The 28,000-nt window shown below is 41.5% G+C and overlaps 1 protein-coding gene and 1 pseudogene across 1 annotated transcript; one reads left to right on the top strand and one right to left on the bottom strand.

The window, feature by feature from the left end:
• Nucleotides 1-167: 167 nt before the first annotated feature.
• LOC116464129 (phosphatidylinositol-glycan biosynthesis class X protein-like) lies at nucleotides 168-26,829 on the top strand (the record flags this gene model as incomplete). Its single annotated transcript, XM_032147400.2, has 6 exons — nucleotides 168-537; nucleotides 4,806-4,869; nucleotides 10,918-11,059; nucleotides 18,649-18,862; nucleotides 21,894-21,994; nucleotides 24,611-26,829. Coding segments are annotated over 6 exons (1,035 nt in total), but the record flags the coding sequence as incomplete, so codon positions are not given.
• On the bottom strand, nucleotides 3,178-3,207 carry LOC116464132 (U7 small nuclear RNA; annotated as a pseudogene).
• Nucleotides 26,830-28,000: the final 1,171 nt, after the last annotated feature.

The raw sequence follows: 28,000 nt of genomic DNA on the forward strand, positions 1-28,000 counted from the left end.
GGGGTGAAGTCCCCGGCGGGAGGCCCGAACCCTCAAATACCGGGAAGCGGAGGTGGGGGCCGGCCGGGGGCACGGTTCACCGGCTCCCACCTCGGCGTGCTGGGATTCCGGGTTCCGGCGGGCGCAGGCCGAGCCGTTTCCACGGCGACAGGCCGGGCGCACCTCCCCGCGCGTGCGCAGCTCCTCGGCCGCCCCCGGGTGGGCGGAGCGAGGAACGGCTGGGCGGGGACGACCGCCGCGCGGGAAGCCTTGGGGGCCGGGGCTGCCGGCAGCTGGGAACCGCGGGCGTTAGGCCGCGCACCCAGCCCTCGGTCCCGGCCGGTAAATCTGGGGCAGCGCGCGGTAGGAGCTGCGGGCGGCCAGGCCCCTTCCTGCGTCCGCACCTGGCCCCGCGCGCCCCTGTCGGGCGTCCGGCCTCCGGCGTCCTGGCGGCTCGGGTGGCGGCGGTTCGGGCGGTCGCCTGGCTGCTCCTCGGGGCGGCGACCGGGCTCACTCGCGGGCCCTCCGCGGCCTTCACTGCCGCGCGCTCCGACGCCGGTAAGGGGGGCGGGGCTGCGGAGTGCGCCGGGGCTGGGGGGCCAGAGCGTGGGAAGCGGTCCCGGCTCCCGGGCCTCTCCGCGGGTTGCGGGGATGCGGGGACCCGGGGCGGGACCTAGATCAGTAGGGCGAGCCGGAGGAGGTCAAACACTGGAGCCGCGTGCCCTCCTCCTCTCCCCTGCCCTCCCGTGCGCTTTGGTCTGCGGCGGATCCCGGGGCTCCGGGAGAGTCGGGCTCGGGCCCTGCGGTTCCCAGGCTGGACTGGCCGCCCTGTTACTGAAGTTCTGAGAAGGAAAGTCAGCCGTCAAGCGTCTTGGGATGCTCTTGAGCTGCACAGAGCTTCTGATCACCAAGGGGCCAGCAAGGCCTGAGCGCCCTGGGAGGCCTGAGAATCCCCAAACTGAATATAGGACTCCGTGGCAAACTGCTAGTTGTTCGTGCAAGTAGTAGTTGGCAAACTGCTTGTACTACTGAGACGGGCAAGTGCGGGAATAATTACAATAAAGTGGTAAGGTTTGATGGGATTAAAGCATAAACCCGACAAGTTTCTCCATCTGTGAAATGAGGATATTTCTGTCATCCTTGGTACCATTTAGATCCATTTAGTATCTGTCAATCAGTGCAGTTCTGCTTGTGTGTTTACATATTGGGTTTTCAAGTTTATCTAAACAAAGGATTATGAGGCCAAGAAGTTTTTTTTTTTTTTTTTTTTTTTTTTTTGAGATGGAGTCTCACTCTGTTGCCAGGCTGGAGTGCAATGGCGCGATCTCGGCTCACTGCAACCTCCGCCTTTCCCAAGTTCAAGCAATTCTTCTGCTTCAGCCTCCCAAGTAGCTGGGATTATTACAGGTGCCCGTCACCATGCCCAGCTACTTTTTTGTATTTGTAGTAGAGACGGGGCTTCGCCATATTGGTCAGGCTGGTCTTGAACTCCTGACCTCAGGTGATCCACCCTCCTCAGCCTCCCAAAGTGCCGGGATTACAGATGTGAACCACCATGCTCGGCCAGAAGGATTTTTAAACAGTTGGATTTGGTAATCTGTAGAGGATTCCAACATTGGCATTGTATAATTAAAAAGGGGTCAAAATTAGCGGGGCGTGATGGTGTGCGCCTGTAGTCCCAGCTACTCGGGAGGCTAAGGCAGGAGAATCGCTTGAACTAGGGAGGCGGAGGTTGCAGTGAGCCAAGATCGCGCCATTGCACTCCAGCCTGGGTGACAGAGGGAGACGCTGTCTCAAAAAAAAAAAAAAAAAGTAAAAAGGAATCGATTTCCAGAGCCAGTTCACCACAACCAAAGTAATATTTAAGAGGAAAAATGTTGAAGGTAAATTCACATCCAACAAATTCGTTTTAAAAATGGTACTTTTGCCTTTAAAATCATAATATTCTAGTATTTGCTGTACTATTTGTAAATTAGCCTTCCTCCGGTCCCAGTGATGAACTGCTGTCTGGTGTACATACCAATAGAATTTAAGCCTGTTCAAAATTTTTCTTCTAATTTAATTTATAGTTGGATAGTAGTCCTCACTTCCCACCCTACCCGCATTAAAATTAAACATGATGAAGAAAAATCTGGATTTGTGCTGGGCACAGTGGCTCGCATTTGAAATTCTAACACATTGGGAGGCTGAGGTGGAAGGATTGCTTGAGGCCAAGAGTTCAAGACCAGCCTGGAAAACATAGCAAGACCCTGTCTCTACAAAAAAATTTAAAAGTAGCCAGGTGTGGTGGCGTGGGCCTGTAATCCTAGCTACTTGGGAGGCCGACGCGGGAGGATTGCTTGAGCCCAGAAGTTGAAGGCTGCAGTGAGCTGTGATCATGCCGCTGCATTCCAGCTTGCCTGACAGAGTAAGGCTTTGTCTCTTTTTTTTTTTTTTGAGACAGAGTCTCGCTCTGTTGCCAGGCTGGAGTGTAGTGGCACAATCTCAGCTTATTGCAACCTCCACCTCCCAGGTTCAAGCGATTCTCCTGCCTCAGCCTCCCAAGTAGTAGGGACTACAGGTGCACACCACGACGCCCGGCTAATTTTTTGTATTTTAGTAAGGACGGGGTTTCACCATGTTGGCCAGGATGGTCTTAAACCGTTGACTTTGTGATCCGCCTGCCTCGCCCTCCCAAAGCGCTAAGATTACAGGCATGAGTCACCGCACCCAGGCTGTTTGTTCTTTTTTTTAAGAGGCACAGCCTTGCTTAGCTGGGCGCTGTGGCCCATGCCTGTAATCCTAGCATTTTGGAAGGCCGAGGTGGGCAGATTGCCAGGTCAGGAGATCGAGACCAGCCTGGCCAAAGTGGTGAAACTCCATCTCTACTGAAAATACAAGAAGTAGCCGGGCGTGGTGGCGCGTGCCTGTAGTCCCAGCTACTCTAGAGGCTGAGGCAGGAGAATTGCTTGAACCCAGGAGGCAGAGGTTGCAGTGAGCCAAGATCGTGCCACTGCACTGCAGCCTGGCAACAAAGTGAGACTCCGTCTCAAAAAATAAATAAATAAATAAAAATAAAAAAAGAACAAATAAAAATCTGGATTGGTACAAGATACATATGGGATTTGGGATTTGTTTATTTGGGAAAAGATCATATGCTTCTCCAAAGCAAATACAATTTCTTTTTTGAGGGTTGGAGATTTTTCAGTGAAATGTAAGTAGACAAATTCTAAAAGAGCTGTAACACTAAAATTTCTTTCAATTTTCGTGTTGAAAGTGAAAGTATCTTAGGCTTTAAAAGTCAGGCAAACCTTTCTTCTAATCGGTCACGTAGTTAGTTGTATGACCCACGGCCATTTACTAATGTTTTAGAAGTTCAAGTTTCCTCCTGCAAACAAATGGCAGTAATTTTGCTTATTTTGCTATAGATTGTGAAAGTTAAAACACATATGAAAGCACCAAGTAGGGGATCTAGCATGTTAGATGTTATTTAACAAACGTTATTTTTTTCTATTCTTTTTTCATTCCTTCAGATAGTTTCACCTTCACATCATTTTTCTTAATGCATCTTTTCAGAAAAACATCTAATGGATCTAGCAATATTCAATGATAGTAACAGGATTATGTAAATAATATATAGTTTTCTGTATGTGTTTGGGGTTTTTTTGTTTGTTTGTTTGTTTGTTTTGAGACAAGGTCTGGCTTTGTCACCCAGGCTGGAGTGCAGTGGTGCAATCTCTGCTCACTGCAGCCTCCCTCTGCCTCCTGGCCTCAAGCCATCCTCCCACCTCAGCCTCCTAAGTAGCTAATTCTTGTATTTTTCTTAACGGAGATGGAGTCTCGCTATGTTGTCCAGGCTTGTGTATGTTTTTAAAATGTTCTTCCCACAGATTTACAGCTTTTGAAATGGGACAAAGTTCCATAGCAAATGCCTGGCAGAGTTGCTGGTCAATAGTAATTGAATTTTCACAGTTTTAAGATGCTTACATTGAGTAATAGTTTTATTTTTTTGTGTTTAGAGACAAGATGATAGATGATGTCTCTCTGTCACCCAGGCTTGAGTGCAGTGGTGTAATCATAGCTCACTGCAGCCCCCATCCCCTGGGTTCAAGCAATCCTCCCACCTCAGGTGCGATCTGGCACACCTGGCTCTAACAGCTTGAATGTCTGGAATCTGGATGAAGTCAGTATACTGAGATTTGTGCTTATTCTAAGTTTACAGTGGAACCCATTGAACCTTTATGTGCCTCCAGCTTTGCTTTTTTTTTTTTTTTTAAACCTTCCAGCATCTCCACAAGGCATAAGTGTACCATTTTCCTAGTTTTGTAGGCATGGATGTTAGAATATAGAAGTTGCCAGTATGTATCTATCTGATACACAGTTTCAGTGAACTAGGATTAAAATGGAGATTTCCTGGCTCTTTAGCCATCCTGTTCCTTTTTGGCATCTTGGGGTCACCTGAATAAAGTAATATTAATAACAAACAGTTATGTAGAACACTTAATATGTATTCTTACTACTGTTCTAAGTGCTTCTACATACATTAAATTCTTATCACAGCTAGTAGAGAGATAAACTATCTTGCCCAAAGTTGACACAGCTATTAAGTTACAGACTGGGATTTGAAATCAGGCAATCTAACTCCAGAGTCATTGTTCTTAACCACAGTGCTATATTGGAAGTAGATTTATATATATGTCTCAAATTGCTTAAATTTTAAAGGTTTTTGTTTTTAGGTTGGTTAGATTTTCTAGGCAATTTGGAATACTAAAATAACTCTTTTCTAATTATTTAAATATTTTATTCAGTGCTTTTGTTTTTTAAAAAATATCTTTTGGTTCTTATAGGCATAAGGGCCACGTGTTCTGAAATTATTTTGAGGCAAGAAGTTTTGAAAGATGGTTTCCACAGGTAAGTTGCCCATTGATTTCTATTTCTATTAAAATAATGTCTCGTATAATTGAGAGCAAAAAATTGATGGTTGAAATATGTATAAATTGAAAAATCAGGCCGGATGTGGTGGCTCTCATATGTAATCCCAACACTTTGGGAGGCTGAGGTGGGCGGATCACATGGTCAGGAGTTCGAGACCAGCCTGACCAACATAGTGAAACCCTGTTCTCTACTAAAAATACAAAAATTAGTTGGGCATGGTGGTACACACCTGTAGTCCCAGCTACTTCAGAGGCTGAGGCAGGAGAATCACTTGTACCTGGGAGGTGGAGGTTGTGGTGAGCCAAGATCATGCCGCTGCACTCCAGCCTGGGCAACAGAGCAAGACTCTGTCTCAAAAAAAAAAAAAAAAATGAAAAAAGAAAAATCACTTGCTTCCTCAGAGTTACTCGGGGATGGCATATGTGGTTCACACTTTGAAATAATGATTAACTGAGTGGAGCAAAGAAGCAAACAAATCTATATTGTTTACCACGTACAGTTGTCCGTTGGTGTCTGAGGGGACTGGTTCCTCCTGGACCTCCCCTGAGGACACCAGAGTCCTCCGATGCTCAAGTTCCCTGTATGAAATGGCATAGTACTTGTACAGAACCTACACACACCCTCTCGTATACAGAGGTCGTTTTATATATACAACCAGTGCCTATATATACAATATTCCATTTAATCTTCACAGTGGCATGAGATAGATGATTTTTTCTTATTTTTCAGATGAGGGAGGTAGAGCTCAAAGAATTTATGTAATTTGGTAGCAATTAGGGTGATTGAGCTCTGACTCTAATTTAGTACTGTTATACTTCAAAGCCATCTCAAGTACTATGATACACTACTCTAAATCACTATGTCTTACTACAGTTGATTCTAAATGACCAAGCTGTTTCCGAAAAAGAAATTATCTTCAAAAGATGAATATTTGCCCATATTGAAGATCTTTAAAAGTCTGGTAAAAAGGTGTGGGAACTGTTCCTTAAGAAAGCTTGCCCAAACTGAAGCTTCGCAAGGTGATTATTTTGAAATGATTCTCAGATACTTGATTTATAAATTCTGATTCATTTATTTTTTTAAAAAATTTTTTTAAGCCGGGCGTGATTGCTCACGCCTGTAATCCCAGCACTTTGGGAGGCCGAGGCCGCCGGATCACGAGGTCGGGAGTTCAAGACCATCCTGGCAAACATGGTGAAACCCCGTCTCTACTAAAAATACAAAATATTAGCTGGGCGTGATGGTAGGCGCCTGTAATCCCAGCTACTCAGGAGGCTGAGGCAGGAGAATCGCCTGAACCCAGGAGGCAGAAGTTGCAGTGAGCCGAGATTATGCCACTGCACTCCAGCCTGGCGACAGAGCGAGGCAAGACTCCATCTGAGAAGAAAAAAAAGGGTATAGTTATTTCACCATGAAGTATATTTGTGTTAGGTTTTTTGTAAATAGCTTTTTATGAGTTGAGGACTTAATCTTAAGCTTCTAGTTTCCCGAGAGTTTTCTTTCATGATTGGGTGTTAAATTTTGTCAGATACCTTTTCTTCCTCTGTTTTGAGAGGATCATACAATTTTTATATTTTATTCTGTTAATATGATGAAGTACATTGATGTTTCCAATAGTGAACCTACTCCTTGGTCATGCGATACTATCTTCTTGAAACATATCTGGATCTGTTTTGCCAATAACTTGCTAAGTAGTTTTACTTGAATGTTCATGAAGGCTATTGGCCTGTAACTCTGTTGTGATGCCTTATTCTGGTTTCACTGTCAGGGCATTGTCGGCCTTATCAAATAGTTTGGGAAACATTTTCTTCTCTAGTTTCTGCTTGTGTAGCATTGGTATTATTTATTCCTTTAATGTTTAATAGAATTTAAAAATGAAGCTCTGTTTTTGGGTGTGTATGCTACATTTAGGGTTGTTCTTAATGCTCTTGATAATTTCTTGATGAATTGGATGAATTGACCCTTTTTTCTTTGTGTAATGTCTTTCTTTATGACTGACAATATTCCTTGTCCTGAAGTCACCTTATTCTAATATTAATATAGCCATCTCATATTTATTATTAATATTTGCATATCTTTTTTTGTCCTTTTACTTTTATCACCTTTATCTTCAGTGTGTTTCCTGTAGATAGCATATACTTCAGGGTGGCCTTTTTTTTTCTTTCCAAATCCCAAGAGCCTGTGAAAGGAGTTGCTGTTTTATCCATCTGTCAGTCTATGCATTCTAATTGGAGTGATTAGACCATTTATTTTTAATGTAAATATTAATATGGTTGGTTCGGTTTAAATCTGTCTAGCTGCTTTTTTATCTATTTGTTTTTCTCTTTGTTGCATCTAGTCTTCTCCTTTTTTTCTTGCCTTATTTTGGGTAAATTGACTATTAAGCATTCTATTTTATCTCAATTTTTGGATGATTAGCTATACCTCTCTCTGTTTTTAATTTGTTGCTTTAGGGTTTACAATGTGCAATCATTACCTATCACAGTCTACCTTCAGATAATTTTGTTCCATGTCACAGATACTGTTTTATCAGGATAGCTTCATCTCCTTCTCTTTTCTATGCTGTTTTTTTTTTTTTTAAACATTTTCTAAAAGTACATACAAACAAAAAGATGCATATCAAACATATTAGGAAGGTTGCCCATGGGAAGACGGGGAATAGAAATGGGGGGTGGGAATTAAAGAAAATAAATGAGAGAGGGACTTTGTATGGATCAATGATAATAACTCAATCCTCTATTTGACAAAGAAGAAGAAGAAGGAAGAGGAAGAAAAAGAAAGTGGGATAAAGGATCAGAAAGGGAGGAAAATGGAAAAAATTAGAGTACGACTCCAGGGTAGACCTGTTTTGTTGTCGCTTGGTTGGTTGGTTGGTTGGTTGGTCAGTTGTATTTTTCATATGTTTCGCCATGTTGGCCAGGCTGGTCTCGAACTCCTAGCCTCAAGTGATCAACCCGCCTCGGCCTCCCAGAGTACTGGGACTACAGGCGTGAGCCACCACGTCCAGCCCCCACATTGCTTCTGGCCTCTGTGGTAGACCTCCCAGACGGGGCGGCCGGGCAGAGGCGCTTCCCACATCCCAGAGGGGGCCGCCAGGCAGAGGCGCTCCTCACTTCCCAGACGGGGCAGTCGGGCAAGGCGCTCCCCACATCCCAGACGGGGCGGATGGGCAGAGGCGCTCCCCACATCCCAGAGGGGGCCGCCAGGCAGAGGCGCTCCTCACTTCCCAGACGGGGCGGCCAGACAGAGACGCTCCTCACTTCCTAGACTCTATGCTGTTGTTATCACATATTTTACTTTATTTTTTACTTGTGTTATGAACCCCACAATATATTATTATTGGTTTTTCTTTAAGCAGTCACTTTTCACATTATTTATTTTAATTGTGATAAAATACCCATAACATAAAATTTACAATTTTAACTTTTTTTTTTTTTTTTGATATGGAGTCTCGCTCTGTTGCCAGGCTGGAGTGCAGTGGTACGATCTTGGCTCACTGCAACTTCTGACTCCCTGTTTCAAGTGATTCTCCTGCCTCAGCCTCCCGATTACAGGTGCCCGCCACCACACCCAGCTAATTTTTGTATTTTTAATAGAGATGGGATTTCACCATGTTGGCCAGGCTGGTCTCTATCTCCTGACCTCGTGATCCGCCTGCCTTGGCCTCCCAAAGTGTTGGGATTACAGGTGTGAGCCACCACGCCCAGCCTAATTTTAACTATTTTTAAGCATACAATTCAGTGACATCAAGTACATGCACATTATTGTGCTACCATCACCACCATTCATTTACAGAACTCTTCATTTTGTACAACTGAAACTCCTTGCCTACTGAGCAATAACTACCCATTCCTCCTTCTCTCCGCTCCTGGCAACCAGCATTCTTGTCTCTGTGAATTTGACTCCTCTGGGTACCTCATATAAGTGGAATCATGTAATGTTTGTGAAGCTTATTTCACGTAGCATGATGCTCTCACAGTTCCTTCATGTTTTAGGGTATGTCAGAATTTCCCTTCTTTTTAAAGCTGAGTAATATTCCATTGTATGTTTATACCACATTTTGTTTATTTGTTCATTGTTGATGGGCACTTTGGTTGCTCCTGCCTTTTGGCTGTTGCAAATAATGCTGTTGTGAACAGGATTTACGGTTGGCTCTTAAATGCCTGCTTTTAATTCCAGAAGTGGAATTGCTGGATCATATGATAATTCCATTGTAATTTTTCGAAAAACTGTCAGAGTTTTCCATAGTGGCCACATCATTTTACATTCCCACCAACAATGCTCAAGGGCTCCAATTTGTCTAGCAATCATGTTTGAAAGCAATTAATACATGAGAAAAAAGTGTTTTATATTCCCCCACATACTTATCATTTCTGATCTTTCTTACAGATTTATGTTTCTATCTAGTATCATTTACTTTCTGTCATTTCTTGCAGTGACAAATTCTTAGTTTGTGTTTGTCTGAATCTTTATTTTGCCTTTATTTTTGAAGGATTTTCCTCCTGGATATAAAATTCTAGATTGACAGCCTCTTTTCTTTTAGTACTTTAAATAAGTTGCTCCATTATCTTCTAGTTTATTCTTATCTTTGTTAATCTCTCCATAATTATTGATAGCTTTTAAGATTGTTTTCCATTGACTGGATAATAATGTGCCTTGATGTGATTTTCTTTGTATTTATCCTGCTGAGGGTTGGTTGGCTTCTTGGATTTGTATACTTATAATTTTTATGAAATTCAGAAAGTGTTCAGCCATTATATCTTCATTTTTTTTCTGTTACATTCTCTTCTCTTTTTTAGGAACTCCAGATATATGTATACTAGACTACTTGATATTGCTTAAAGGCCATGGAGGCTGTTCCTTTTTTCTCCCTGGTCTTTTTTCCTCTCTGTGCTTCAGTGTGGATAGTTTCTGTTGCTCTGTCTCCAAGGCACTGATCTTTTCTTCTTCAGCATCTAATGGCTTTTAATTACATCTGGGTAAGTTTTTATTTCAGAAATTATATTCTTCATCTCTTAAAGTTGCATTTAGTTTTTTAAAAAATATCTTCTCTGTCTCTTTTTTTTTTTTCTTGAGACAGGGTCTTGTCTCTGTCCCCCAAGCTGGAATATAGTGGTGCTCTCAGAGCTCACTGCAGCCTCGACCTCCTGGGCTCAAAAGATTATCCTACCACACCCTCCCTTGTAGTTGGGACTATAGGCACACATCACCATGCCTGGCTAATTTTTTTACTTTTTTTAGAGACAGGGGTCTCTCCATATTGCTTAGGCTGGTCTCAAACTCCTGGCTTCAAACGATCTTCCTGCATCAGCCTCCCAAAGTGCCAGGATTACAAGCATGAGCCACCATCCCTGGCCTATTTTTTCTTTTCTCTTTTTTTTAGATGGAGATTTGCTCTGTCACCCAGGCTGGAGTACAGGGGCATGGTCTTGGTTCACTGCACCCTCCACCTCCCAGGCTCAAAAGATTCTCCTGCCTCAGCCTCCTGAGTAGCTAGAGCACAGGCATGTGCAACCATGCCCAGCTAAATTTTGTATTTTTGGTAGAGACTGGGTCTTGCCATGTCACCCAGGCTGGTCTCAAACTCCTGAGCTCAGGCAGTCTACCTGCCTCAGCCTTCCAAAGTGCTAGGATTATAGGCATGAGCCACCATGCCTGCCCTCTGGCCTATTTTTTTCTGTGTAAATATCCAGTTGTTTCAGTGCCATTTGTTGAAAAGACTATCCTTTCTCCGTTAAATTACGTTGGTACCTTTATTGAAAATTGTGTGAATGTTATTGGATTCCATTCCTTTTCATTGAGCTTTGTCTATGTTTACAATAATGCTATAGTGGCTTAGGACATGAATTATGAAAGATCTAATGGATGATTCTCACATGTTATAAATATTTCATTTGACCTTATAATCTACTTTTGGAAAATGGATTTTGAAATATAGTGTTTTCACTAATAGGAATACAGTGTTATGTTATCTCATTTAACAGCTGAATGAAGAGATTTACTTTAAATGTACTTGTCTTACAGAGACCTTTTAATCCAAGTGAAGTTTGGAGAAAGCATTGAGGACTTACAGACATGCCGACTCTTAATTAAACAGGACATTCCTGCAGGACTTTATGTGGATCCATATGAGCTGGCCTCATTACGAGAGAGAAACATAACAGAGGTACAGTTATTAGGGGATTTTTTGGGAGAGAATTTAGCGGTGCTATAGTTTGGATTAAGGAAAAATAGGTTTTCTTTTCTTTTTTTTTTTTTTTTTGAGACGGAGTCTCGCTCTGTCACCCAGGCTGGAGTACAGTGGCGCGATCTCGGCTCACTGCAAGCTCTGCCTCCTGGGTTCACGCCATTCTCTTGCCTCAGCCTCTCCGAGTAGCTGGGACTACAGGCGCCCGCCACTACACCCGGCTAATTTTTTGTATTTTTTAGTAGAGACGGGGTTTCACCGTGGTCTCGATCTCCTGACCTCGTGATCCGCCCGCCTCGGCCTCCCAAAGTGCTGGGATTACAAGCGTGAGCCACCGCGCCCGGCCAGGTTTTCTTTTCATTTTGTTAAAGCGTATAAAGTGACATTTTTAGAGATAGAATGGGCATAGTCTTTGACAAGTGAGTGACTCTTGTCAGGAATAAGCCAACTAAACTGAGCTAGTTAAATACTTTTTAAGGTGGTTCATAGTTCAGTGACTAAGAAAATTATCTGTGTGTATGTGTATGTCTTGAGATAATTAATGATTAATAAATAGTGCCTCAACAGTAACTTTGTCAATGAGAATGACATATTCCCCAACATCTGGGTAAGTTTGATATGTGAGGAGAAGAAACTAATATTTAATAGATGTCTATATGCCAGATGTCTTCATTTTCTTTTAAAAAGAAAGATCGTGTCCCACACCCTTTACATAAATTAATCTTTATAACAACTCTGGAGGTGGAATCTCCATTTTATATATAGGGAAACTGAGGGCTGGGTGCAGTGGCTCACGCCTGTAATCCCAGCACTTTGAGAGGCCAAGGCAGGCAGATTGCCTGAGCTTGGGAATTCGAAACCAGCCTGGGCAACATGGTGAAACCCCGTTTCTACAAAAGTACAAAAAATTAGCCAGGTGTGGTGGTGGGCGCCTGTAATCCCAGCTACTTGGGAGGCTGAGGCAGGAGAATCACTTGAACCTGGGAGGTGGAGGTTGCAGTGAGCCGAGATCGCATCATTGCACTCCAGCCTGGGTGACAGAATGAGACTTTGTCTCAAAAAAAAAAAAAAAAATGTGAGGCACAAAGAAGCCAAGTAACTTATCCAAAATCATAGAGGTAAATGGAAGAGCCAGTAAATGGATCCAAGATTGTCTAGTTGCAATGTTGTTGCCCTTGCTGGACCTGAATCTTACCCCGTAGTTAGAAAAGTTTCCCCAACTTTGATAAGAATTCCTTGGGGGCACTTTTGTACAGATTATTGCCTTCCCGGGAAATCCTGATTCAGTAGGTCTAGATTGGGCCCCAAAATCTGGTTTGAAGAACCCAAATTATTTCCTTTTTTTTTTTTTAATTATTGTGGGTATGCAGTAGGTATATGTAACCCAGGTGATTTCTGTTAAGAAATTTTGGGAGACACTGTCTTAGTTGATAAGATTGTAATTTACTTACAAATTTTTAAAACTGTAAAATAGATGGATCTATAGTTATTCATGATGGCAGTTTATTTCTAATCATGGTTTAGGCCAGTTTCTTTACCCATTTATTTTATTAATTTTTTTTGAATAAGTAATTACATTCTCATGGATTCATTGAGTAGATATAAAAAGGTATGCAGTGATAACATTCTGCCTATGTCAACTACCAATCAGCAAGTGTGTTCTCAGTTATTTGTGTATGTATGACAGTTTACATACACATACAATTATGGAAGGACCTCATTTTTTTTTAAATTTAATGTTTTTTTTTTGTTTTTTGTTTTTTGTTTTTTTTTTGAGACAGAGTCTCTGTTGCCTAGGCTGGAGTGCAGTGGCACCATCTCGGCTCACTGCAACCTCTGCCTCCCTGGTTCAAATGCTCCTGCCTCAGCCTCCCGAGTAGTTAGGATTACAGGTGCATGCCACCATGCCCGGCTAATTTTTGTTTTTTTAGTAGAGGTGGGGTTTCACGATGTTGGCCTGGCTGATCTCGAACTCCCGACCTCAGGTTATCTGCCCACCTTGGCCTCCCAAAGTGCTGGGATTACAGGCGTGAGCCACTGGCCAGAAGGATCTCATTTATTTCTTTTCTTCAATGAATTATGAATTCTAAGTGAGGCTTTTCAAATTTAAAATAATAGATTTCAAATTTCAACACAGTTTTTGGCTTGTAAGGATATGGGTTGGAATCATATTTAAATCTACTTAATAAAATCACTTACCATGTTCTAAGAAAATGGAAGTTTTTTGGATGGGGGTTACCCAAAAATTCATACCTTTGGATGGGGATGAGATTTGGATGTTTGAAGGTTGACTGTTAGAAGAAAAGGGTACAGGTAGAGAGTGCCATTATAGATTGATTAACAAGTTTATCTTGATCTTGATTTTCTGCTTTCTAATCTTCTAATCCCTAATTATAAGCCTTGTATTTACTTCTTTATTTTGGAAACTTCTAGAAAAATAGATGTTACATTTGTGACATTTAAATATATGGAATTTGATGCCTGACATATTAGTTGCTGTTTCCTTCTGCCTAGTTGAGATTGTGGCCCAATTCCTTGTACAGAGAAACTTTGTTATGCTAAGTGTTATATAATAAGTGTGACTGGGTAGAAGGAATTTATATGTAGGGACTGATTGATGCCTGTATACCTGGATTAATGTCTTGACTCTGCTCTAGGAAATAAAATTTTTGGCTGCAGCAAATGGAACTGTGGGCCCAAATTAAATGAGTGATGTGCCAGCAAAATGCTTTGTAAGGAGTTTGTGATGGTTTGTGAATAATTTGAAAATAAATGCAAGCCTTAAGTAGGTTCACCAAGGATAAGGCAGATCAAATAAACCTCATTTCACTTTTTTAGGTAGGATTATTAAACATATTTTTTCATCAAAAGTCTCTTAGATTCTTTGAAAGCAGTATAATATTAGATTGAAACATATAAAATTGCTGTTTTGTGGGTCAAAATGGAAACACTTTTTGAAACCGTAAGTTTTACTCAAAGTATGTAGTATTTTTTTTTCTTCTTTCTTTTTTTGAGACGGAGTCTCGCTCTGTCACCCAGGCTGGAGTGCAGTGGCGCGATCTCGGCTCACTGCAAGCTCTGCCTCCCGGGTTCACGCCATTCTCCTGCCTCAGCCTCTCCGAGTAGCTGGGACTACAGGTGCCCCCCACCACGCCCGGCTAATTTTTTTGTATTTTTAGTAGAGACGGGGTTTCACCGTGGTCTCGATCTCCTGACCTCGTGATCCGCCCACCTCGGCCTCCCAAAGTGCTGGGATTACAAGCGTGAGCCACCGCGCCCGGCCCAAAGTATGTAGTATTAAGGCTTCTGCTTCTGGTCACGTGGAGAACAGGTAACAGATTTAGTTTCACTTGAAACAAGCAAGAAATAGACAAAATATATGAAATAATGAAAAAATTCATTGACTATCAGGCAATGAAGGGCAGAGATATCCGAGAGAAGGGAAATAAGTAAGGTGAGCCCTACTGTCATCCAGCTTATTTCCTCGAGAATATTTTCAGGCTTAATGCAGGGAGGAGAAACTCAAGCAGAGCCTAGTGGACTTCTTGAGTTGAGGAGATAAAGTTGAGATTCTGGGCAGGCCAAGGTCACTAGAATTCACAAGACAGTGTACCAGAGGAGAGAGAACTTCACAGAGGCAGAACTCCAGGAATAACAGAAGGTTCCTTTCAAGTATGTAGCTGAGTATTTATCAGTGTGTGTATGTTAGGAAACTACCTGATGCCGGGGAAAGAACCGTCTGACAAAACAAGTGGTAACAGTGTCTGGCACTCACACAGGGACAGGCGTAGTACCTCGTCCCAGCAACCAGACTGAGAAAAGCCTTATAATTTCTTGAACAATGGAAAAACAGAACTTTTACTCAGTAGCAGGGAATACTTAGCCACAAACTGAACAAAACCTTAAAAAAAAATCAAACTGTTTCTAAGTAACTTATCTGCATTCCCAAACAAAGCTCAAGAATGTGTATAGGAATACAGACATATCCAGCAAGATCAAATTAGCAATTTCTTGACTCTAATAATAAATTAGCAGCTAAGCAAGGATGGGGGGGGAAGTGACCTATAATGAGGAGGTGAATCAATCAGTTAAAACCAATCCAGAATTGACCCAGATGTTAGAATTAACAGGGTGCAGGCCGGGCTTGGTGGCTCACGCCTATAATCCCAGCACTTTGGGAGGCTGAGGCAGGTGGATCACATGAGGTCAGGAGTTCGAGACCAGCCTGGCCAATATGGTGAAACTCCGTCTCTACTAAAAATACAAAAAATTAGCTGGGTGTGGTCGTGGGCACCTATAATCCTAGCTACTTGGAGGCTGAGGCAGGAGAATCACTTGAATCCGGGAGGCAGAGGTTGCAGTAAGTTGAGATGGTGCCATTGCACTCCAGCCTGGGCAACAAGAGGGAAATTCCAACTCCATCTAAAAAAACAATAATAATTAATAGGCCCTTAAAACAGTTACTGTAACTGCATCTCATGTGTTCAGAATTTAACTAGAAATATGGAAGATATTTTTTAAAAGTCAGCATTGAACTTCTGGGTTTTTTTTTTTTTTTTTTTTTTTGAGACAGAGTCTCACTCTTTTCGCCCAGGCCGGAGTGCAGTGGTGCAATCTCGGCTCACTGCAAGCTCCGCCTCCCGGGTTCACGCCATTCTCCTGCCTCGGCCTCAGTAGTAGCTGGGACTACAGGCGCCTGCCACCGCGCCCAGCTAATTTTTTGTATTTTTAGTAGAGATGGGGTTTCACCGTGTCAGCCAGGATGGTCTCGGTCCCCTGACCTCGTGATCCGCCCGCCTTGGCCTCCCAAAGTGCTGGGATTACAGGCGTGAGCCACCGCACCCGACCAGCATTGAACTTCTAAAGATTAAGACTACAGTGTGTGAAATGAAAAATACACTGGATAAGTTAGTGGCAGATCAAATATTGCAGAAGAAAAGATGAAGGAACTTGAAGATACTGCAATAGAAACTACCAAAAATGTGAAACAGATAAGAAACAGATTTACAAGGTGAACAGAGCATTAATGAACTGTGTAACAACTAAGTGGCTTGCCCGACATGTAACTGGAGTCCCCGAAGAGTAAAGTGAGAGGCAGGGATGGAAAAAATATTTGAAGAAAAATTGGCTGAAAACTTTCTGAGTTTAATGAAAACTGTAAACTCAAATATGTAAGATGCTAAAGTACAAGGAACATGAAGAAAACTATATCAAGGCACATGATAATCAAATAGCTTAAAATAATGATAAAGAAAATGTTTAAAGTAGTAAGAGGAAAAAAGATGTTACATCCAGAGGAGCAAAGTTAATGATGACAGGTGGTAACTACATGGGTAAATATGTAAGACTTCCTTCCCTTTTTTTTTTTTTTTTTACTATTTCAATCTCTTTACAAGATAATTGACAAAAATAATAACAATGTAGCATAGCATTGATACTATGTGTACAAGTAAGATGTGTGACAGAAATATCACAAACGGCTGGGCTCAGTGACTCATACCTGTAATCCAAGCACTTTGGGAGGCCGAGGTGGGAAGATTGCTTGAGGCCAGGAGTTTGAACTAGCCCAGGCAACACAGTGAGACCCCACCTCTACCAAAAAGTTTAAAAATTAATTAACTGCTGGGCGTGGTGGCTCACACCTGTAATCCCACTTTGGGAGGCCGAGGCGGGAGGATCATGAGGTCAGGAGTTCGAGACCAGCCTGGCCAACATGGTGAAACCTAATCTCTACTAAAAATACAAAAACTTAGCCGGGCGTGGTGGCGTGTGTCTATAGTCTCAGCTACTTGGGAGGCTGAGGTGGAAGGATTGCTTGAGCCTGGATGGTTGAGACTTCAGTGAGCCGTGATCACGCCACTGCACTCCAGCCAGGGTGACAGAGTGAGACCTTGTCTTAAAAAGAAAAAAGAAGAGGCTAGGTAAAAAAAAAAAAGAATAGGCAGCTCATGCCTATTATCCCAGCTCTTTGGGAGGATGAGGCAGGAGAATCGCTTGAGCCCAGGAGGTCAAGGCTGCAGTGCACCATGATTGTGCCACTGCACTCCAGCCTGGGTGACAGAGTGAGACTCTGTCTCAAAAAATAAAATAAAATAGTAGTACATATAAAGCATAGTGAGATAAGGCTGCCAAAAAGCTAATGCAAGTTTTGCCTACAGAAGATAATATTGCTACTATACTCTGTGAGTATTTCAGAGGCAGCTAATATGATGAATGATTTGGAAACCGTGTCATGAGAACCCAGGAGAACTGTGAACGTTTCCCTTGTCAGGAGAAGACTTCGTGGCGGCGGCTATGGTTGCCTTCTGATAATTGAAGGATCCCTAGTGGAATAAGGAACGAATTTATTGCAGACATTGTAAGCAAGAACAACTGGTAAATGTTATAGGCTAGTACATAAAGTTTCTACTCATGAAAAAGAAATAACCTTATAACAGTAGATAGATCGAAATGACTCATAGTAATGAGCTTCCTTCCAGTCACGGAAAGTATTCAAGCAGTCACGGTATACCTGAAAAATACCTTTGCTGGGACAGTGGTTTAATTTTATTACTTCCAAAGTCCCTTATGACTCATGAGATGATATAATTCCTTGACTTTTGCCAATGAGTTCTGTTCCTGCTATGACTAACTGAAAAGGAACAACATATAAAGAAAACATAGCACTTGGTGTCACTGTCAGAGGAAAGTTAGGATGCTTGATGTGATGGGAAGGAGTTAATGCTGTTTGTTTCTCTGAGTTATACCAGGGTTTTGCATGGACAATCTGAAGAGAAGTTGTGTGTGTGTGTGTGTGTGTGTACATCCATACATATATACATAGGTCACGTATATAATGCCTATGTGTGTATGTGGATATATGTGAGTGTGTGTACATAAATATGTATGTATATGTGGATATATATGTAATAAATAAACATACATGTTATAACTTAGGTCTAATTGCTGCCACATGTACATTTTCACTTTTGGTGTAGAATACTATACTTTTCTATAAAATAGTTTTTACCATATTATTTTAAGAAATCAGTTACTATTTTTTCCATTAACTTTTTATACCCTCTCTAGAAAGAGTGCGGACCTTTGCTTTGACTTCCTGACCGCAGTGCTCTTACTCACTGCCGTCTCACTGGCTTCTCTGAAGAACAGGAAATTGTCAGAATGATACCAATCATTTTAACTCAATACAGGTTTAACCTTTTGTCATAGTTTTTGTACTTATTGAATAATGCTATATTCACGAAATTTCTCCGTTCCTAGGTACCTGTTTTGTCACCTAAACAAAGACTAATAAGAAAGTATTACAGGAATGATTTTTATTATGGGGAAATTTGGTACCCTAGAATATAATTTCCCCAGTTTATTTTTAGTAAGCAGACTTTTATTAAGCATAAATTGGTCTTGCGTTTTTCTCCTTAAAATTGAGGATGGAAGGGGAATGGAAATTGTTTATAAAGGGGGCAAATTTGACACTGCTGTGTATCTGTATATAGTCTTCTGGTTTTAACTTTTTAAAAATCTTCCTCATTCATTTCTTCTTGATTAATATTTATTTTCTTTTTGAACAGGCAGTGATGGTTTCAGAAAATTTTGATATAGAGGCCCCTAACTATTTGTCCAAGGAGTCTGAAGTTCTCATTTATGCCAGACGAGATTCACAGTGCATTGACTGTTTTCAAGCCTTTTTGCCTGTGCACTACCGCTATCATCGGCCGCACAGTCAAGATGGAGAAGCCTCGATTGTGGTCAATCAACCAGATTTGTTGATGTTTTGTGACCAAGGTGAGGGCTCCAAGTGTTTTTTAAGGGTTGAAACATCAGAATAAAGGTATGGTGGCAAGTTCTCCTTCTGCTAGGGTGGCTGGCAGAGCTCTATTTCCTGACCTAGGTGGTAGTTACAAGGGTATTTGCCTTATAATAATTCACTAAACTGTGTATTTGAGTAGATTTTTTTTTTAATTTTTATTTTTATTATTATACTTTAGGTTTTAGGGTACATGTGCACAATGTGCAGGTTTGTTACATATGTATCCATGTGCCATGTTGGTTTGCTGCACCCATTAACTCGTCATTTAGCATTAGGTATATCTCCTAATGCTGTCCCTCCCCCCTCCCCCAACCCCACAACAGTCCCCGGAGTGTGATGTTCCCCTTCCTGTGTCCATGAGTTCTCATTGTTCAATTCTCACCTATGAGTGAGAACATGCAGTGTTTGGTTTTTTTGTCCTTGCGATAGTTTACTGAGAACGATGGTTTCCAGTTTCATCCATGTCCCTACAAAGGACATGAGTATTTGAGTAGATTTTTATGTGTGTGCTTTAATTTACAATCAAAAAGTTAAAAGAAAAAGAAACATGCATTTGCCATCCCTGTCCTTTACTCCGCTGCCCCAACTGTCATCTCCTTCCCTCTAAGACTAACCCACCGTCCTGACTTTTAAATACTTCCTTATGGTTCTTTATATGTTTATCATCCAGATGGGCATTCCAAGACACTATACCAAGACTAAGGTCTTGTCCATTTATAAAAATCTATTATTTCCATTAAGTCTTTTAATGTACAGGTTTCTCTCTATCCCTTTCCTTTCTTCAACACTGATCTGTTGAAAGAACCTGGGCCATTTGACCTGTAGAGTTGGTCATCGCTGGGGTTTTGCTAATTGGACTCATGTTCCTCATACTTCTTTATTTACTGGAAATTGGCAGCTGCCTCCAGAAGTATGATCAGATTCAGGTTTGATTCCTTTGACAAAACTATAGGTAGTGCTGTGTTCTCTTCTCAGTAGCCATTTAATATTAGTAGGCATGTACTATGTGTTTCTTTTTGCAGCCATTGGTCCACATTGCCCTCTGTTGCTTTTTGTTTCTTATCAGTATTGCAGGACTCTGTGGCTTTTGATGTTTTGTTTCCACTTGCATGTATTTTGATGTTTGGGAAGATATTTTATCACCTAGTTTTGTTGTAAATTTTGTCTGTGAGTTTTTTATTTTGCTGCGTAATTGTCGTTTCTGTTTTTATGTGGGAATTTGGGTAAACTGAAAAATTAGCTTTTGCTGCCGGGCATGGTGGCTCACGGCTGTAATCCCAGCACTTTGGGAGGCTGAGGTGGGTGGATCATGAGGTCAGGAGTTCAAGACCAGCCTGACCAACATGGTGAAACCCCGTCTCTACTAAAAATACAAAAAATTAGCTGGGCGAGGTGGCAGGCGTCTGTAATCCCAGCTACTTGGGAGGCGGAGGCAGGAGAATCACTTGAACCCAGGAGGCGGAGGTTGCAGTGAGCCGAGATTGCACCACTGCACTTTATCCTGGGTGACAGAGCGAGACTGCATCTCAAAAATAAAATAAAATAAAAACCTTTTGCAGTTTGCAGTCTTCTCAAGATGTTTTCTTTCTTTCTTATTATTTTTTTTTTTTGAGGCGGAGTCTCGCTCTCTTGCCCAGGCTGGAGTGCAGTGGTGCAATCTCGGCTCACCACAATCTCCGCCTCTCCTGCCTCAGCCTCCTGAGTAGCTGGGACTACAGGCGTGCGCCACCATGCCTGGCTAATTTTTGTATTTTTAGTAGAGACAGAGTTTCACTATGTTGGCCAGGCTAGTCTCGAACTCCTGACCTCGTGATCCACCCGCCTTAGCCTCCCAAAGTGCTGGGATTACAGGCGTGAGCCACAGCACCTGGCCAAGACATTTTCTTTAGTTTACGAAGCCCCTTTCAGTTTTTGGTTCTTTGTGTCTTCAAATTTGGGTTGATTTAGAATGTTTATAAAAGTTAGTAGCACTGGGGCCAGGTGCAGTGTATCACACCTGTAATCCCAGCACTTCGGGAGACCGAGGCAGGCGGATCAGTTGAGGTCAGGAGTTCGAAACCAGCCTAGACAACATGGTGAAACCCCCGTCTCTACTAAAAATATAAAAATTAGCCAGGTGTGGTGGTATGTGCCTGTAATCCCAGCTACTCGGGAGGCTGAGGCACGAGAATCGCGTGAACCTGGGAGGCAGAGGTTTCAGTGAGCTGAGATCGCGCCACTACAGTCCAGCCTGGGAGACAGAGCGAGACTGTCTCAAAAAAAAAAAAAAGTTAGCAGTGCTGTTACTAAAAACCGACAGATGGGAAGTTTTTAATACTACATTTGTTACCATCATACCTTTCATGATGAGAAAATTAAAAATGTTCAATTATATTAGCTTTGTTCATCCAACCTTGTTTTCTGTTTCTATTAAAGGTACCTCTTACATTAAATTTTTAAGAGCAGCCCCAAATTTGAGTACAATGAGATTCATTAAGAGTCATGTTCGGCCGGGCGTAGTGGCTCACGCCTGTAATCCCAGCACTTTGGGAAGCTGAGGCGGGTGGATCACGAGGTCAGGAGTTCAAGACCATCCTGCCAAGATGGTGAAACCCGATCTCTCCTAAAAATACAAAATTTAGCTGGGTGCAATGGCAGGCACCTGTAATCCCAGCTACTCTGGAGGCTGAGGCGGGAGAATCGCTTGAACCCAGGAGGTGGAGGTTGCAGTGAGCCGAGATTGCACCACAGCATTCCAGCCTGGGTGACAGAGTGAGACTCCATCTCAAAAAAAAAAAAAAAAAGAAGTGACGTTCAACTTTTGCAATACTTTTGTAATTTTCTAATTTCTTAGGCATTCACATAAAAAATATGCTAAAATAACAGAATGTGATAGATGGGTCCAGATCATATACATAATGTATTAAATAAAATGTTTGACAACTTCTATCTGTTGAGGTTTAATACAAGCCTAGCTTTGAGTCCAAATACAGGTTTTCTGACATCATTTTCTACCACTTTTCTCAGAGTTCCCGATTTTGAAATGCTGGGCTCACTCAGAAGTGGCAGCCCCTTGTGCTTTGGAGAATGAGGATATCTGCCAGTGGAACAAGATGAAGTATAAATCAGTAAGCTAATATTTTATGTTGTTTTTTAGATCATGTGCCTCATTTAAAGCTCTTTCTGTAATGTTTCTGCCACATTTAAGAGATTAGCATTTTTTTTTTTTTTTTAGGCGGAGTCTCGCTCTGTCACCCAGGCTGGAGTGCAATGGCACAATCTCAGCTCACTGCCACCTCCGCCTACCAGGTTCAAGTGATTCTCCTGCCTCAGCCTCCCAAGTAGCTAGGATTCCAGGTGCCCGCCTCCACACCCAACTAATTTTTGTATTTTTGGTAGAGGCAGGGTTTCACCCTGTTAGCCAGGCTGGTCTCAAACTCCTGACTTTAGGTGATCCGCCTTGCTTGGCCTCCCAGAGTGCTGGGATTACAGGTGCGAGCCAGCGTGCCCAGTTGGGATTAGCATTTTCTAATATAGAAAGCTGTTTTTTCTTATGGCGAAGGGTTACTACAAAGCACTGCTGTTTTTTGTTGGGGAACTTTCATTGAACATACAGTTGGGAAGATGGATGACTCTGCAATCTTATGCAGTGTAGAATTGTTTTTGAGTAGATTGCCATTACCATATGGTACCTGAAAATTTTTCTCAAACTCTAAAATACATCTGGAGATGTGCATTTGATTGATTATGTCAATGAAGAGTATGCTTATGTTTATGATTTATTGATTTAGCAAATTAGTGTGCATTGCTACAAGATAAGTAGTGACCCTTTTAAAACATTTTGAATTCAGTTGTCTTTATTTATTTATTTATTTTGAGACAAGAGTCTCGCTCTGTCGCCCAGGCTGAAGTGCAGTGGTGCAATCTTGGCTCACTACAACCTCCACCTCCCTGGTTCAATCAGTTCTCCTGTCTCAGCCTCCCGAGTAGCTGGGACTACAGGCACCTGCCACCATGCCTGGCTAATTTTTGTATTTTTAGTAGAGACGGGTTTTCACCTTGTTGGTCAGGCTGGTCTCAAACTCCCGACCTAAGGTGATCCACCCCCGTCAGCCTCCCAAAGTGCTGGGATTACAGGCGTGAGCCACCACACCTGACCTCAGTTGTCTTTAAAATTCTGTAACTTGCCATAAGAGGTCATAATTTAACACTTTAAATATAGCTTTTCACTATATATATATATATATATATATATATGTTTGTTTGTTTTGACACGGAGTCTCGATCTGTTGCCCAGGCTGGAGTGCAGTGGCACGATCTCGGCTCACCACAACCTCCGCCTCCCAGGTTCAAGTCATTCTCCTGCCTCAGCCTCCTGAGTAACTGGGACTATAGGCACACGCCACCATGCCCGGCTAATTTTTGTATTTTTAGTAGAGACAGGGTTTCACTATGTTGGCCAGGCTGGTCTCAAACTCCTTACCTTGTGATCTGCCTGCCTCAGCCTCCCAAAGTGCTGGGATTACAGGCATGAACCACCACACCCGGCCAACTTTATATATATTTCATCTTTATATATACCAGAAAAATAGGTGGCCATTACTAAGGTGGTATTCCATCCCAAGGATTGTTGAAAATGTCATTTTTTGAATGACGGTTTTCAGATAGCACTTTGTTGCAGATTGGGTTGGTTACTTGTATTTTTTGGGGTGTGAAATCATAATTCAGGTATTTACAAAAAGAAAACAAAAAGTATTCCCAAGTTACCTACATGTTAATGTTTTTTAAAACTTATTTTTAAAGTATAAACTTTCCCAATGTTTTTCATTGAACTCCTTTATCTTCAAAACCAAATAGCAAATAGAAACTGAGTTGAATGCAGGAGCTTTTGCATTGCTAGTCATAGTAAAGGTCACATTCAGTTGTACAATATGTGAATAACAAGGCTTTAAAAGCTATCTGGGGAGAGAAGGGCAAATGGGAATGAAAGAATAATTTAGTTTTTTGTTGTTTTAATGTTTTTCCTCTAAGTCTTCAATTTAGAGAGAATTCTGTATTCTAATTTGAAACATGGTAAGAGGAAGTAAATGTTTACATTCATTACAGAGGTGACACTGGGATATAGCTTTTCTTAAAATAATATACTTTATGTAAAAAGCAGAAAAATCAGAACTAATGAGATTTAACAAATTATTGTGGGAATTGAGTCTGATTCTGTAACATTAAATGAAATGTTAGATTCAAAAGTCATTCAAACCAATAATATTACATGTAGTGTAGCACTGGCTGAAATATATTTAAAAGAAAAAGGAAAGAAAAATATCCAATTAAAAATCAAAGAAATAGTGGTCTCACCTTATGACATGCATTTTATTTTACTATTTTTATTTATTTATTTATTTAATTTATTTGAGATGGAGTCTTCCTCTGTCTCCCAGGCTGGAGTACAGTGGCGCGATCTCAGCTCACTGCAAACCTCTGCCTCCCGGGTTCAAGTGATTATTCTGCCTTAGCCTCCCTACAGGCCTGGGACTACAGGCATCTGCCACCACACCTGGCTAATTTTTGTATTTTTAGTAGAGACGGTTTAGTAGAGATGTTGGCCAGGCTGGTTTCGAACTCCTGACCTCAAGCGATCTGCCCGCCTTGGCCTCCCGAAGTGCTAGGATTACAGGCATGAGCCACCACACCGGGCCCATGACATGCATTTTCAATGTCTGACTTCTCTCTCTCTCTCTCCATAGGTATATAAGAATGTGATTCTACAGGTTCCAGTAGGACTGACTGTCCATACCTCTTTAGTATGTTCTGTGACTCTGCTCATTACAATCCTGTGCTCTGCATTGATCCTTGTAGCAGTTTTCAAATATGGCCATTTTTCCCTATAAGTTTTATGTAGTTAAATGCTTCCTAGAAACCTAAATAAGATCTATTAATTTCTGATGAGAGGTGTTCTTCTAGAATTAATTACTTTTATCTTTTGTCTTCATTTGTGGCCAAAATTATGTTTACTAGAGGAAATTTGGGATCATTCTCAGCTAATTCCAAAATTTAGTGCTCTATTGCATGGATCCTTGGTAATCCTCAAGCATCAAATGCCATAGGAGGAAACTTAATTCTGCTAAATTAATGTTTATTTTGTGAGAAGTGACTTTATCTTCATTTGGGATAGAAAAATTATTTCTTTATGTAGTAGAGTCAAATTATTCTCATTTTTGCGAATACTTTCAATTTAAGCTACAAATTGAGAAAACCGTTATAAATAAGAATAAAATAGGCCAGGCGCGGTGGCTCACACCTGTAATCCTAGCACTTTGGGAGGCCGAGGTGGGCAGATCACCAGAGGTCAAGAGTTTGAGACCAGCTTGGTGAAACCCTGTCTCTACTAAAAATACAAAAATTAGCTGGGGGTGGTGGTGGGCATCTGTAGTCCCAGCTAATTGGAAGGGTGAGGCGGGAGGATTGCTTGAACCTGGGAGGCGGAGGTTCCAGAGAGCCAAGATCGCACCACTGCACTCCAGCCTGGGCGACAGAACGAGACCCTGTCTCCAAAGGAAAAAAAAAGAAGAAGAATAAAATAATTTGGATGAAAATCATGTTTATTTAAATAGTAATGTCATGAGACTATTAAAGATGTGCCAGAGTTTCAGTGAAAATCATTAAAGTAGGACAGCTAAGAAATTAATATTAATATCAAAATTATTGATAATCTTAAATTATTGATTATTCCTTAACGCACTCCATTCTCCTTTTACATTTTATCATGTTTCTTTTGAATATATGAACTGGCAAAGGACTTGATGAAACTGAGTACTAAGATTTGGTACAGAGTATGTCAGGAAGACAACTCAGATTGCCATTTTAAATAAAGTTGTACATGAACAATAATTGGAATCATCAGGTAGTTTTTTTAAATAAAGGTTCTTCATTCACTGTTATGATTGGAAAAAAATTAGAAAATAAAGTAAGTGCCATAGGCTAATTAAAAAATAAAACCTTGGCCGGGCGTGGTGGCTCACGCTGGTAATCCCAGCACTTTGGGAGGCCGAGGCGGGCAGATCACGAGGTCAGGACATTGAGACCATCCTGGCTAACACGGTGAAACCCCATCTCTACTAAAAATACAAAAAAGTTAGCCGGGCGTGGTGGTGGGCGCCTGTAGTCCCAGCTACTTGGGAGGCTGAGGCAGGAGAATGGCATGAACCCAGAAGCTGGAGCTTGCAGTGAGCCAAGATTGCTCCACTGCACTCCAGCCTGGGCGACAGAGTGAGACTCTGTCTCAAAAAAATAAAAATAAAAATAAGTAAATAAAACCTTAGGGCAAGCGTGTTCCAAAACAGAAGCCATCAAATGAGGGTGTGTTGGCATTATTTTATGTAGAGTATCGACATGTGATAAACCTTTGTATATGCCATCACTGCTCCATTTCCTAAAGTATTTTGGTGTTTTCCTGGGACTGCATCTTGTATAATTTGACATGTATGACTTGACTAGTCATAACAGTTCTTTTTAAATGTGTATTTGAGACTTAAATATTGGAAAAGGCAACCCAGTGCCATAAAGCAGAAAGTGACCTTTAAAATGACTAAAATTTCAACCCTATAAGTATAGTTTCATACCTATTTCATGCTTTCTTGTAAGAAAGAATTTCATGTTTTAGAAACATTTCTTTCACTATGGGATTAATAATGTGACACTGAAATGGAATTATATGTCAGCTACAATTCAGTCACATTGACAGGCAACGTTTTGGAATATGGTTAGACAGGGAGGGAACACGGTACTGTTTCACATCTTAAGAGTATGTGGGGGTATGTGTATACAGAATGTTTTTGTTTTTGCTCATCACAACCAGGTTTCATCAGTATTTAAAATATTTAAGATTGTGGCTTGGAATGTGGTTCAGCCGTTTACTCGCTTATACAAATATTCAGAAGTGTAATAAAAATGTGAATGAAGAAAACTTTGATATAACTCTTCTTGCCTGGGTAAATGGTTGCAGATGACATCACTTTTAGTATAGCAGAACATTTCTGGTTTTGTTTATATTATCTTGTAAACACTGCCAACATGGTGAAACCCCACCTCTACTAAAAATACAAAAAATTAGTCGGGAGTGGTGGCATGCGGCTGTAATCCCAGCTACTCGGGAGGCTGAGGCAGGAGAATCACTTGAACCCGGGAGGCAGAGGTTGCAGTGAGCTGAGATCGTGCCACAGCACCCCAGCCTGGGCGACAGAGTGAGACTCCGTTGCAAAAAAAAAAAAAGAAAAAGAAAAAGAAAGAAAGAAATATACCTTTTAAGGAGTTCCTTTAGTGTGTCTCTGCTGGTAGCTTGTTTATGTTTGATGATATATTTATTTCATCCTCACTCATCTGATGGATAATTTAGGTAGTTGTATACTTTTTTTTTTTTTTTTTGGGACAGAGTCTCGCTCTGTCGTCCAGGCTGGAGTGCAGTGGCGTGATCCCTGCTCACTGCAACCTCCACTTGCTGGGTTCAAGTGATTCTCCTGCCTCAGCCTACCAAGTAGCTGGGACTACAGGCACGCACCACCACACCCTGCTATTTTTTATATTTTTAGCAGAGACAGGGTTTTGCCATTGTTGGCCAGGCTGGTCTCTAACTCCTGATCTCAGGTGATCTGCCCACCTCAGCCTCCGAAAGTGCCGGCATTACAGGTGTGAGCCACTGTGCCCAGCTGGTAGCTATACACTTCTAAGCTTGGTTATTTTCTCTTGGTACTTTGAAAATATACCATTATTGACTGGCACCCATTTTGCTGTTGTGAAATCTGCTATGAATGTAACAGTTGTGCAGAATGTCTTTTCTCTCTGGTTGCTTTATCTCTGGTATTCTGCAGTTTCATTTTCATGTGTTTGAAATTTCTTTACTTATCCTGCTTGGTATTCAGTTTGCTTCCTGAATCTGAAGATTCTTGTCTTTAATTAATTCCAGAAATTTTTCAGCCATTATCTCATCATTATCTGCCTCTTTTGGTTTTTCTCTTTTCTCTCCTGGAATTCTCATTAGGAGTATGGTAGACCTTAACAATCTATCCCCATGTCTCTTAAGCCTGCTTTCATTTTTCCTGTCTCTAGGCTGTTCTCAGTAATTTCTTTTGATCTGTCTT

The sequence above is a fragment of the Hylobates moloch genome, unplaced genomic scaffold (genome assembly GCF_009828535.3).
Source record: "Hylobates moloch isolate HMO894 unplaced genomic scaffold, HMol_V3 SCAFFOLD_205, whole genome shotgun sequence".
Classification (NCBI taxonomy): Eukaryota; Metazoa; Chordata; class Mammalia; order Primates; family Hylobatidae; genus Hylobates; species Hylobates moloch.